Source organism: Pseudopodoces humilis, chromosome 4, assembly GCF_049639895.1.
Source record: "Pseudopodoces humilis isolate 2021_Gansu_Grassland_sample_001 chromosome 4, ASM4963989v1, whole genome shotgun sequence".
NCBI lineage: Eukaryota > Metazoa > Chordata > Aves > Passeriformes > Paridae > Pseudopodoces > Pseudopodoces humilis.
Genome location: NC_142203.1, coordinates 618,786 through 633,019, shown reverse-complemented (window position 1 = coordinate 633,019; position 14,234 = coordinate 618,786). Strand labels below are relative to the sequence as shown.

At 42.1% G+C, this 14,234-nt stretch overlaps 1 protein-coding gene across 1 annotated transcript in view; it reads right to left on the bottom strand.

Annotated features, from left to right (window-relative positions):
• The window catches only part of MSH3 (mutS homolog 3), an 86,329-nt gene that overhangs the window by 47,643 nt on the left and 24,452 nt on the right, over positions 1-14,234 (bottom strand). Inside the window, exons 9-11 of the mRNA XM_014258250.2 lie at positions 8,675-8,787; positions 6,837-6,951; positions 487-571 (exon numbers count right to left, since the gene is read on the bottom strand). Of these exons, the coding sequence (XP_014113725.2) occupies positions 487-571; positions 6,837-6,951; positions 8,675-8,787 (313 nt within the window). The remainder of the gene's footprint in view (positions 1-486; positions 572-6,836; positions 6,952-8,674; positions 8,788-14,234) is intronic.

Here is a 14,234-nt window from a genome sequence, read left to right as displayed (position 1 = left end):
TTAAGAGATGGCAATTGTACACTCATAATCAATTTCATTCTCAACAATGCCTTACATAAAGAACCTCCAGCAGTTGTAAGATACTTAAGTATGTTTTTCCTTTAGCTAGAAAATGGGTTTTAGGAAATGACCAGGATAAATTACATAATTAAAATAAGTCTGTACATACAGCTCTGAGCAGGAGCACAAAAACAAACTCTACTGCAAACATCACTCAAATGCAGTTGCTGAAGGAAATAAACTTAAGCAAAGTTCTTTGCTAGTCAAAGTGCAGCAAGGTCCCTAAATCATACTAGAAGCTAGTACAGAAGAATTTAATTTATGTTTCTGAAAATGTTATCTCCCTTCAGTCTGATGCCATTTAAAATAATTCAAGACTTTTATGGGTCAGATTGGCAAATTTGATTAACTTCACTGGGAAAAGTATGCCAAACACCTGTGAACATCTCAGCATTTGTTAAAAAAAAAAAATACATTTGTCCTTACCTGATTCTGTAAAATTTCAAGATTTTTCATTGTTGTCCCATTAATTGTCATGAATTCAGTTTCACTGGACAACCGTTTGAAATTGCTGGGGAGAGGAATTTCAGATGTTATATCTTAAACTTGGGCATGAGCAGAAAACTGAAACACTGTCAGGCTCCTCACATTAGAGAATTCAACAGTTATGCAAATAAATTTTCAAAAGTCAAGCAAGAAATTAATATCTCTTCAAATAATTAAAAGAACTGAACACTAACTTTTAACTTTCTGCTTGGGAAAATAAAACTTCACAGTCATTTCCCCATTTCCTACAATGACTCTGGCAAAGCTCAGAACAAAATCCAGCCCTCCTGTTATCTAACCCTTCTCCACTAAATGGTTCATTTATTCAGTTTACAATTTAGCAATGACAGGACTGACAATTAATACTTCAAGAATGGAACAGATTTTTAACACAATTCATCATCAAAACATCATATCAAAACACATATTACTTTTTATTACTGCTGCAAATTTAAACAGCCTGCAGGTGCAATTATGCAGGAAAATAGAAATAGGGGAGATTGAAACTATTTGCTTTTGTTTTAATATGAAACAACCATGACCAAAATTACTTGGCTTTTTGATATTCCTGAACAGAACTGGATGAGATCAACCCAAAGGCTGTGCTCCTTTAGAATCACCACTAATAAAATAATGGTATTAGGTGCGCAATCATATGAGATCTGAAAATCATTTCAGTCTCAAATGCACACGTAGCAGTCAGGAGAGTGAAGTGCAATATCCTCAATAAATGGTTCTGACAAATGGAGTCATGATTGTCTGGGTTAATCATCCTGCTGACTGCCCTGTGCACAGAATCTAGGACACTCTTTGCTCTCTTACACTAAGCACAACCACTTGCTGGGCAAGGCTTAAAACTGTTTTCTTGACTTTTCACAAAAAGTTTTTCACTTTTAAACCCTCTGAAAAAGTATTTGAATGCTCAACCTTTTCCTGCTATGCACACACAGCTGCATTGCTGCTACACTAAAAACAAGAACTGCGCCAAAACTTTCAGAAATATAAAATATTCAGAGACTAATCTTATATATTTATGTTGTATGCAGGTGCTTGGGCCTGTTACCAATTTTTTTCCTAAATAATGGGTCAAATTAGAAGTATTTTCCACAGAATTGTAAAAAAAAAGCAGATTCAACTGCGGGCCCTCAAGAAGTTTAATGACAGCTTGGAAGTACAGCTGACTCAGAACTGCACCCATGTGTGCTATTTCAGAAACCAAGGAAGCTGACCAGCAAAAGAAAACACTGGAGGCAAAACCAACAACTTGTTCCAAATTACACAATATTGTAAGCAACAAAACAATACTTCTTTTTATTATCTTCAGTCACAACTGCTGATGCTGGCAAAAATTAATTAGGGAATGATTTCTGCTTGGCCCCCACTCACAAATCCCACCTGCTGCTCCAAAAGCAGCTTTCTGCACCCAGGACCAGCTGTAGTTTCCCAATTTGCCCCTGCTCCAGCCTCTGGTCTCTTACACCCAGCTGGGTGAGAACCAAGCCCTTCCACCTCCTCTCCAAAGCCAAGAGGATGCTCCTGGGTCTCCCTGTCACATCAGAGCCTCAGGATTGTGGATTTTTGTGGTGCTCCCACACTTCTCCTGGCTTTAGAGCACCTATCCCAGGACAGACTCTGTTCCCAGCAGGGCTGCTCAGCAGAACAGTTCACTCTGTTCCACTGCACAGTGGATTTACTCTTCTTTCACAGTGTATTTACAGCTCTTTCAGATCAGACAAGCTGAAGTTGTTTTCACAGCATAAATTATGTGTGTCTTACATTACCCAGGTGTTTTCTTTATCTGAGTTACTTCACCCTGCCATTAATCGTGGTAATTGAGAGTTTAGAGTACGTGAGTAACAGTCAAGATCAACTGCAGGATATGCCCAACCAACAATTCCACATGTCACAGCACAGAACATGTTTTGCTTCCACCCACTCATCTTCCTTCAGCTTGGGATCAGAACTTGATAAAAATGTAAAAAAAAACCCCACATTCTTTACAAGGAATTTAGAGACCAAATGGCAGAAGAAGGTTGTAGGTAACTATTAAGCCAGGGCTGGTTTTGCAGCAAAGGTCTCAGCACAGCCCTTGTGTGAAATGCTAATGTGCTGCTACCAGCCCTCCCTGCCCCGCTGAAAGCCACCTTTCAGAAATCACATTTTGACAGGATCACAGGGCCATAACTCCTCCTGTAGGTGACACTGTGACCCCAGTTTCAAAGCACAGATTTGCAACAGTCTCAAGCACTCAAAGCAGCACAAAACCCAAGTAATGGAAACAGCTGGCAAGCCCGTAACAGAGGAACGTGGCAAGGCAGGGTCAAGTCATCTCTGTGCTTAGAGAAAGGAAAAGAGTAAACAGACAGAAGCTTCTAGGGAGCTTTAGGGATTTTATAGGGAATACTCACAAGAAATGAGGTTCCTGCCCATAAAATTACTTTTTCAGAGCAGCACCACACGATGATGAGTGTGAAAAGGTTACTTTTCTGCTCTAGGACAGCCAAGTACATCCCCAGACTTCAGTTGTTATGTGTTACTGGAGAAACTGGATAATCTGTGCCATTTTTTCAGTACTTAAGGGGGTTTTATAAAAAAGAGTGAGAGCAACTTTCTACACAGGCAGTTAGGACAAGGGGGAACAGCTTTAAACTACAGTAGGAGAGATTTAGTTTTATGAAGGAATTGTTCCCTGGCAGGGTGGGCAGGCCCTGGCACAGGGTGCCCAGAGAAGCTGTCCCTGGATCCCTGGAAATGTCCAAGACCAGGCTGGGAGCTCCTGGGACACTGGGAGGTGACCCTGCCATGGCTGGGGTGGCACTGGAGAAACTTGGAAGTCCCTTCTGATCCAAACCTGTCTGGGATTCTGTGATTTTGCCTCTCGAGAAGCTTGCAGTGCATGGTGGCTTTAATGCCGTGCTCATTATTTCCTCTCACAGGAGATAATACGTATCATTTCATACTCGGTATCTCAGCCTAACTGAATGCATGTTGTTTAGATCAGGAATTTTCCAACTACTTTAACTGCCCACATCTCTGATGTTTCTGAGTGGAGCTGCACCCTGAAAGCAACAGATTTTCTTTGCTCAGTTACCTTTTACAGAGCTCTAGAGTCCATGGCTTTGAGATCTCTAGGGGTGAATAAACCACAGAATGAACTTACACAGACAAGAAATGCACGAATCCCTAAAAGAATCCCCTTTAAGAAGTAAAAACAAGTCTCTCCATTTTTTCAGAAGCACCAGTTTCCTTCATGCTCCATACCAAAAACATTTACTACAACCTGTGTAGCAAAGGATGTCAAGCCCAAGACTATGTTTTGAATTTAATTAACCAAGTTTAAACTCATCAGTGAATACTTCAACAGGGCTAGAACTTTTGATCTGAACCCCTTTTTGTTTAATTCCTGCATTTCTTGAAGTTCTTCCATCACTGTTCAAAACCTACAAACTACTGTCTACAAAGTCTCTCTCCTCCATATCCAACATGCTGGAAAACACAGAGGTAAAAGTGAAATACACCAAGACACATTTGCTATGCAAATGATGATTTCTTTCAAACAAAACTGAGTACCCAAATGTACTTGGAAACTTCTCCTGGATGTGTGCTAACTTCTTGACAAAAGCCTTTAATAAAAGTCTCTCTGTACTAAAGGTATTAGAACACACTGATTCACAAAAACTTGTACCACTCATTATTAAATCTATTAAATCTATTTTTACTTGCTGCTGGGAACCCTGAAGCAGCCTAGTCATAGTTTGGGGTCCAGCTGTGGTAGAAATCTTTATTTCTTTGCAATGTTTTGCTCTTTTTAGTATCTTAAAAGTAGATTTAAAATCTTCATTGAAATATTAGGGCAAAACCCGCTTCCCCCCCCACCAATGAGTATTCCTTGACTTACATGATATTTCATGACTCTTACTACCAAACTGAAATGGAATTTTTTTTCAGCTGGGAGAAGAGTGTTTGTCCAAAGAAGGTACAGAGGTGTAATGAATTTTTCTGTCATTCTTTCTACCAAACAGGTCTTCTTCACCCAGACCTGTGACACATTAACAAACTGAAAACTCCACTTCATGCTTTCTGACCCATCTGTATATGCTCACTGACCTAAATTCTTCTAGGAATTTTAAGTTTCTTGACACTCCAATGGAAGTTATTTCTCTTCTATTTCCCAATTCAAGACATTCATGAGCCTGGCATCATTTGCTTAAAAATCTTTCATTGTTCAGTATTTAGATAGCATTTCACTGGCATTAGGGAAAACACTGAAGTTGAGTTTACCTGAATATTTGGCTCACTTTGTTCATCCCCATGACACTCTACAAGCAGCAAGTGGAACTTGCATAAAGGCTTTAGAAATAAGCACAGCAGAATCCAAGCTCCTGACCACAAAGTTATCACAAGAAATGCTATTTTATTTCTTCACAGAACATCAGCAAGATATTAAGTCTTTCTTTGCCTTTTCCCTCAGATGCTCATACACTCCCCAGAAATCCATTAGAGCAGCCTTCAGCAGGCAAATGTCAATGCTAAGATTTAGTGCTTTTCCTTCCCAGTCTATAATGTACTTGATTTTAGGATGCAGCTGTTACAAATATGACTGACTGCTGCTACATAAGCCTCCACATAATTATATTTGTCCTCTGCTACTGAATTACCTCTACATAAAAGATGGATTTCACATTTTCTCCAGCTGAAAGAACATTGACCTCCTTCCTGTGTGATTGCACACAGGGCGCTGTGACAGCAGTGACCCACAAGCTGACCATGAAATGGCATTTCCATGGAATTCATTTGCTTCCCCAGAAGTTCTACAAGATTTCTCCACCTAAGCCAGCATGTTAAAAAAACAGTTGTTCAAGAAAAAAAAGAAAAAAGGCAGTCCAAGAAGATAAGCAGGCACACCACAGTGCAGGAACACCACAGATCAGCACACCCCTCGATGGGTCAGCAGGGAAGATGCCCCAGGAATTCCTTCCCCATTAGGCCTATAAGCACATCAAACCTTTTGTTAACACTCAAAAACAACCTGGAGAGAAGCATAACTTAAGGAAAGAAATCCATCCCAAAATTCAGAACACATGGATAATTTCTAAATGTTTTGGTGGGCACCTGGAAAAGTGTTTAAGCAGTGTTTAAAGCTGGCACCTGCAGTGGATGTTTTAAATGCAGCTGGTAATCTAAACTGGTAATGGAGGGAACCCTTCAAAATGAGATTCAAACTCCCAGAAAACTCCCAGAATCCCACACAACATGTGAATGATCCACAAGTGACATGACATATTTCTAAGTTTCCAGTCTGCAGCCAGACTGACTTTATTAAATCCAGCATATTTAGGGACAGAGGAACACTGAGACGACTGGGAGAGTATTTGGCAGAGGATCCACAGCAGATAAAGCTGTTTTATTTAACAAGCCTCAATGATATTTTCAAAGCTAGGCCAGGTAGGACAGTGATGTTTTATACCTGTGCAGGACAGGGTAAGAGAAGCTTTAGCATCTTTGCATTTTCACTTGATTCCACCTGCGTAAGCCCATCACAAACCTTGAGCACTCAGCATATCTAATAAACCCAAGTGTTGGGACTGCTTAAGAGGTGACAAGGTTACATCCATGTCTGTGTGGTTTTGCAGTAACTTTGGACAAATTGAGGTGCTCCAGCAACAGCTTTTGCCATGATCCTTCTCCCCACTCCTACTTACCACTGAGTCCAGCCAAGGGATTTTCCAGAAAGCCAAGATGTGTTAAACAGTTTTCTTTAAAACTGATAATTAGATTCAACAACTCAAACAGACCTGCTGAGTACTGCCTGAACATTACAACACAAGAATTTGCAAACTGCAACAACATCTGCAAAGCTAACTTGCAGCAGCAATTTTTTTTTAAATTTTGTTTTTTTTAAAGCTGCCCAGAAAAGCCCTATGTTTTGGTCACACAATAAAACTGAGGTTGAGATGCGACAGCTGATACAAACAAACTTTAAAATTTTCTCCCTAGTATCTACCAGGTTTTGCACCTTGTTTGTTTTCAGTAACACCTGGCAGCAGAACGTGCTCATTCACATCACTGACAGTAATGTCTACACAAACACACTTCATTAAGGTTTTCCTGAAATGCTGCTCAAAGAAACCCCTTGATTCTTTCAGTTCTGATTAGGAAATCAAATGTTAAGGTGTAATTTTTACAAAGACTATGTTTATCACTAGCAGGTTTTTCATTACAATCAGGGACACGGCTAAGACGTGCAAGAAGTGGTGCTTTGAATTGGAAATTTATATGAGGCAACTTACCTTGGATTGTAAAGCATCTTTTCCAGATTAAATTCTTTGAGATATGCAATTACTGCTGCCAGAGAGCAAATAACAGGCTTATCCAAGCTCAGTACTACAGACAGGTTTTGAGGACCTAAAAAAATAATTTTTCTTGTTAAATGTTTATTTTCTGGTAAACTCACAGTCTACTACTAAGGTATTGTAGAAAAAGCATAATCTGCTTTTCAATTTATTCTGATAGAAACCTGTAATGTATGTACAATTTTATGACATCTGTAAATCAACATAAAGCAAGGCTCCAAAATAACACTTGTGGTTCCAAATAATGCAGAACATTGCAACAGTGTAAACACATTAAGAAACAGAAAACATTTGACTCCATGGGTTTTTCTTCATGAAAAAAAAAAGACTAACTGTTGGCATAACAAACTTCTAAATATACAAACTAAAAATGCAATTCTGACATCCTCATTTTTGTGCACAGTGCTCTACTACAGAGCCAGTTCCAGCTGCAACAACAGGAAACTCACTTCACAATACCACAACATAAACTGGTCTTTTTAAAAACCCACGTAGTTCAGCTTCTTTCAGGGATGTTTTTAACGCTGCTGTTCTGTTCCCAGATAATACCAACAAGAACTTGAGAACCCAGTAACAAGAATGATACTCCTGCCTTCCAAGAGGGCAAGAAGGAGGGCCCAGGACACTCTGGCCAGTCCCCTCCATCCCCAGGAAGGTGATGGGACAGGTGGCTCTGGAGATCATCACCAAGAATGCAGAAAGAAAGGTCATCAGGAGTGGCCAGCAGGGATTCACCAAGGGGACACTGTGCTTGAGAGAGCTGGGCAGAGAGAAATCCAGTGAGGTTCAACAAGGGCAGCTAGAGGTCCTGCACCTGGGGAGGAATAACCCCAAATACTAGAACAATTTGGAAGTGACCTACAAGAGACCAGCTCTGTGGAGAAGGTCCTAGGGGTGCTGGTGGATGACAAGTTGACCATGAGCTGACAGAGTGTCCTGGGGGCCAGGAGGGTCAGTGGGATCCTGGAGTGCATCAGGAGGAGTATGGCCAACGGGTCAGGGAGGGGATCCTGCCCCTCTGCCCTGCCCAGATAAGGCCACATCCGGAATGCTGTGTTCAGTTCTGGGCTCCAGAGTTCAAGGAGGACAAGAAGTTGCTGTAGAGGGTCCAGCAGAGGCCATAAAGATGATTAAGAGGCTGGAGCATCTCTTATGAGGAGAGACTGGGAGTTGAGCCTGTTTAGTCTCACGAGAAGACTGGGGAATATCGTCAATCCATATAAATACCTCAAATGGTGGTACCAGGCTCTCTTCAATGGTGCCGTGTGATTGGATGAGGAGCAGTGGCCATTAAAATAAACCACAAGTTCAACCTCAGCATGAGGAAGAACTTTACATTGAGGGTGGCAATGAAACAAGCTGCCTAGGGTGGTTATGAAATCTCCTTCTTTGAAGACATTCTAAGCCCACCTGGATACATTCCTGTGTCACTGTTCCAGGGGACCCTTCCAACCCCCCGGTACTCTGGGATTCTGTGACCTTGAGAACCATTTCAGATGTTGAGTAATCCCCCTCAGCTGTTATGTGCATTGAAATTTAAATCTGCCTAAGCACACACCTTCAAGATTTGAAAAAAAGTAATGGTAGCCCTTATTTAAATAATGTTCCTTTTCCTCTGAGCTCAACATAAGATCCCACTGTGCAGAAAATGAAGCAAAGGTGACCAAAAGCCTGCATGACTGTAAAGGCTAATAGGATGCACGCTTTAAAGACATTTGGAATAAAAGACCTGTAACGTCAGGCACTTCTTTTGCGTAAAAAACCAAATTACATACCTGCAGTACCAGGCACCTCCTTTGCATAGAAGTCAGTAACCCTCTGGAAAGCGTGGCTGTACTCAAAATTGAGGTTTTCCATCCTTTCTATCCTAATTCTGTCATCCTGTAACCTGCAAAGAAATAAATATTTGACTTTCAGTTTTTACACTCCCATCATGAAGAGCGCTGAAGGACGTTACAAAGGTGCACTTTCTTTTGTCTTTGCTTTGTTAGGCGTTGGATGGGTAAAGAATGAAGAGATGAGCTACCAAAGTAGGTTGAAAACATTTCCAAGTGCGCTCTATGTTTTCAAATGTTTCCTCTAGCCTCTGTGAAAGTGCAAATAAAGCAAACCCAAACAGTAGCAAGCACAGTCTAAAGAGGAATGCAAGAGGCATACCTGCAAGGTAGACACAAACATGTCATTACCAATCATAGCAAGTACTTTTGCCTTATCTCTTCTTACAGACTTCTGATGATCAAAGACTTTAGCTATTATCTAATCCTGTTGCCATATTCAATTATCCTTTGTCTTGGAAGACTTTGCTCCAATGCTGTGGCACGAAAGAGCTGGATTTCTTTTACTCTTACTGCAGCCCAGGCAGCCCCTGGCGATACTGGTGATAACCCTCTCCTGCCAGCAAACACAGCACACCTCACAAGGTGCAGCGTTTCCCCCTGGCTGTTTTTCCCACCTGGTTGCTGAAATTACCACTGGATGGTGTTTGTCACTGTGATCTGCACAGCTGTTGATAAGCTCTGAACAGATGAGCTGGTTAAAGAGACACAAAGAAGAACACATGGTGTCCCTGCCAGCCTCCAGCACAGCCACACAGGGAGCTCCAGGGAGAGCTTTTCACAAAACCTGCCTGGCCTCAGGGTTCCCACTCACCCCCACGGGATGTGAATCAACCAAGTGCTTTGGGAAGACTGGATCCGTGCCAGCGAGAGGCACTGTGTAGGTATTGCTGTGTGGAAGTTAATCAATACCCTTTTAGCAGGGCTTTTCAACTTCATGGGAAAAAACAAACACATTTTCTGCATTCTTACATTCTACACACTCCCACCTGAAAGGATCAATGTATCTCTGAGGCCCAGCTCTTGAAAATGAGAGTTCATTTCCACAACAGTGTCCAGCTAACCAGACCTGTCCCAGCACATGCTCAATCTGTGATCCTATCCCTGCCTTGGCTTCAACTGGCTGATCAAATTACATTTTCATTCATTACACTCTCTGGGAGTCCCCTCTCCCCAAACCTTCTCAGAATGAGCAAACATGCTTCAAGCAAAGGAATATACCAACAGCAGTCAGCTGTTCTCCTCCTTGCCTTTTCCCCGTGCTCCAACCCCAGCAATCACGTGCCCAACGTGTCTTTTGGTAAATCAGCACGAGGTCAATCAATCACTGCAGTGCTGCAAACACCCCTTCAACCCCTTCACGAGGTGATGGATGGCACCTGGAGAGCAGCACAGCACCTGTGAGTCACCTGAACAGACAGGAGGGCCTTTCTGCTGACCATGTGTCAGTAGGCACTGCAGAGGTATTTTCCAACAAAGACTTTATTTTTCATTTCTACCTCTTCATGTTTTCATAGCAATGACTACAGAAAAGCAAGGCTTAACAAGAGCTAATTTGTAGAACAGGAGTCTAAAAGGAAGGCTTTGGGGAGTATTTCACTGGATGGTTCATGCCCCACCTCTTTGTTTTCTAGTGTTTAAACATTAATTGGTGTTATTTTCTTAAATGCATTTGTGATTTTCCTCCCATCTATAATCAAATGTATCCAAGTTCTTAGCATGAGCTCTAACTTACAATCAATATACATTGAGTGACTTCTGACAGTATTTTTGTTTGTCAACTCTGTGAGGGGGAAACATTTAAAATTACTGTCTAATTTAAAATTATTAACTCAGTGATCTGCAAAGATCTTTTATGTATTCTAGATACAGCAACACCAAATATATGTATGGCATCCTGACCAAGGGCATGCACCTGGTATTTTAGATAAAGTAAAAAAAAATTGAAAGCTACAGATTCAATGTGTGAAAAAAATCTAAATTTTTATCAAGATGTATGAAAACAAGGTTTGCTGCAGAAGGTTTTCATGTGTGTCCTTTGTGCAGGAAGATGATCACCAAAGGCCATTTTCCTGATTATAGGCAGGATGATATGTCGATGCTTATTTTATCTCTCCAGCCACCAGTGCCTATTTAAATATGAAGTCAATTCACCATCAACTTTTGTAAACATCACTCTTGTCAGAAGCTCCAAATGAGCTGCAGTTCAACTCTTCCCAGCTCCCTGAAAACAAGCCATGCTCTCAGTCCCTGAGCTCCTCAGAGATCAACTCAACCCCTCAAAGCTCCCTCCTTCTGGGACTAGATAATGTACAATACATATATATATATATATATAATGTAAAATGTATATAATAATGTAATAATGTAAAAATGTAACCTGTGCATCCTAACCTATGCTGTTCTGCCATTCTGTTACTGGAGGGACTGATTTATCTGTCACCCTGCTGGCAAAGTGAAAAAAGGATCAACACTGCTGCGTTTCACTCCTCCATTTATCTGACAATTCAATGCATCCACTTAAAATTCATTGCTTAACAACTGCTGTAGGAAAAATATTTAAAAGAGAACTCTCAGTTTGACAGAAAAGTCTCTTAAGAAAAACATCTGTAAAAATGCTAGAAGCTAAAAGGAAGCAACATAAATAAAACTAATTTATAGAATCTGACTCAAGATATCTAAAGAATAATAAAATCTTTTATAAAGAACGAGCTTGCTTTAAGCACAATATTCATATTGGTGAATAAAGCAGGAATCACTTCATTGCTGCTCTACAATTCACAATTAAACAGGCATAAAGTGAATAAAGACTTACTGCAAAACAGACACATCCAAACTGAGTTTTTTTAAAGCTCACCAAGTCCTCCCAAGGAAAGAAAGTAAGTGCAAAATTTTACCATTCAGCTACTATCCTGCTGTGCTCATTCTACTTTAGTACACTCAAAAGCAGGGGTGCATGGACCAAGATTTCCCTGCACAGCCCTGTACCACAGCACAAGGACACCAACGATGCAGAATTTGGGAAGGTGTCTGCTCCTAAAATTTAGTATGAAATTTTTACTTCTGATGCTAAGCACAGACCTGTAAAGCACAAATGATTTACTTAGTTTTTCCTGTAGAATTTATTCTAACTGCTCTTTTCTCTGCATTTCTCATAGTTCATTCTGCAGGGATGACCAGTCTGTCACTGCAGGGATGAAATGCCAGCACTGCCCAGCAGGGCAAGGCAACCTGAACGCAATCAGCCCTTTCAGACACCCAAGCACATCGTGCCACCTTCCCTTATCAACAGCTTGGCAGAAACTGCATTTCCTTTACTTGTCACCACTGTGTCACCTCTGTTATCCAGCCACTCCAACCTCAGGGGGCTCAGGTCTGTGGGAATGGAGAACAACCACCCTTCATTCCTGGGTGAGCCTTGGCAGGGAGCTGCAGCACCTTCTCTGGCAAAGCCTCAGGGACATTTCCAAGCAGTTGTTCTTTTGGCACCGAGAACACACATTTTTGGAAGCACAGCTTTTCCTGCAGTCAGAGTCAAGCACTTCCCCACGTTTGCTCTGAGCAGCTTTCAGATGCCAGAGATGGAGACTGCTGTCACAAGAGAACAGCAGCACAGTCACCTTCCCCGAATATCTGACACAAAGTGCTGCTGCCCATGAAAACCCAGCAGAAATCTCCACTGGGATGTTGTCAGTATGTTACATATAACATGTTACCACACAGGACCTCCAGCTTCCAAAACACCCCATCCCAAGCCCCTCCTGAATGCCAGAATCGACTCTGACACACCTTAAAATACACATTTACACATATATGTGTATCTGCTTGCTCACATGCATATATACATGCAAATATCTATACACACACAGGAAAATTTGAGGAAAACTCCTTGCTTGCCTTTCTCCATCCAAGCTACCAACATTTCTCAACACATTTTCTGTTTTTCTCAGGATAAGAACTCCAACCACACTGACAAGGCTGGAGCCTGGAACCAAGGAATTCTAAGAAAACACTCTTTTAGCTTCAGGAACTGAGAGGCAGGAACTGCCAAGGAAATGGAGTAAGGAGGTTAGAGAACAGCAAAGGGCTGTGCAGGCTCTGCATGACTGCATCCCTTCTGTGATGGCAGAATTAGGTAGCACAGGACAAAACACAAGCACAGGTGTATGCAGCAGCTTCTGCACCCACAAAAAGAAATCTTCTTCAGGCTTCTTCCATCGGCCTGTCTGAAGAACGGGATGAGACACATTGCACTCATGTCTTGGAAAGTAGAAAGGATCAAGAACGGCTAGGAAACTGTTTATTAGCACCTAGGAATAGCCAGGATGAGCAATAGTCAACACTGAAATAAGACAATCCCACCACGTCAATTTAATTTCCCTCAATTGCAGAGGAGCTGATTCTGCAGACAGAGAAGACGCAGATCCTGTACCTGCTTGATCTCAGGAGGTTATTTCACAGGTCCTCACAGCTGATGTGCAGAGCATGATTCACAGGGAAGTGCTCTTACGGAACGGTAGCGGGCAGGCTGGAGAGCAGCACTCAGGCTGGCAGCAGGGCTCCCTGAGAAATGAGGTGAGTGTTCTGCACAGCCCCACAGCTCAGCACTGCCCTGGGAGCCCTCTCTGCTCCAGCACCACTCACAGAGGCAGCCCCAGGCGGGACAACTCCAGCCCACTCAAACACGGCGCCAGGCCGAGGCGGCTGCAAAGAACGTCAGAAAACCCCACTCGAAGCGTGGCAGAGAAATTATCTCAAAGGCACCCATGTTCTCCACCATCTATGGCTGTGAACAAACACACAGAGGGCTAAACGAAGCCCTAACCTCTGAAGGAGACGTTCTTTCCATCCACCACCCCAGCCATGTAGAGTTTACTGCCCAGTGACCAGCACTGCTTACAGGGAACTGCAGTGCCTTGTGCAGCTATCAGACCCACAGCTCCTGAGGGCCAGCGCAGCATCTTCCCACACCTCCAGCAATACTCACTTCCCTCTGTGTTCTGCAGGAGCTGTACAGATTAAAAGAAAGGGGGAGCACATGAACAGGAAAATCTAGTTTTATATCGAACAAACAACTTTTTTCAAAATAACTGCAAAGACTGATTTCCACTTCCATGATGGAATGGGGATGAAAGAGTAATTTCATAGCAAGTAAGTGCTGGGGTTTTTCCTTCAAAAATATTTAAACACATCTCTTTGAAATCTCTTTTAACCTTTCCTTGGGGGAAAAGTTTGCCCCCAGCATTACAACTTTCTGCAAAAATGAAAGTTTCCATGATGCTGGGAGGATGCAGCTCACACTGGTTTGGTCTCATCAGAAGACGGAATCTTCCCTGTGATTGTCCCACTGCTCTCCTCCACCTGCACTCTGACAGAGATGTGCTACAGACAGCCTGCACACGTGTGTTCCCAAAATCAGCAGTTACTCCACCCAGGGTTATGCCAACCAACAAAAATCTCTGTCCTTGCAGGGTTTCAAACAAATTAAACAAAGCTGAAA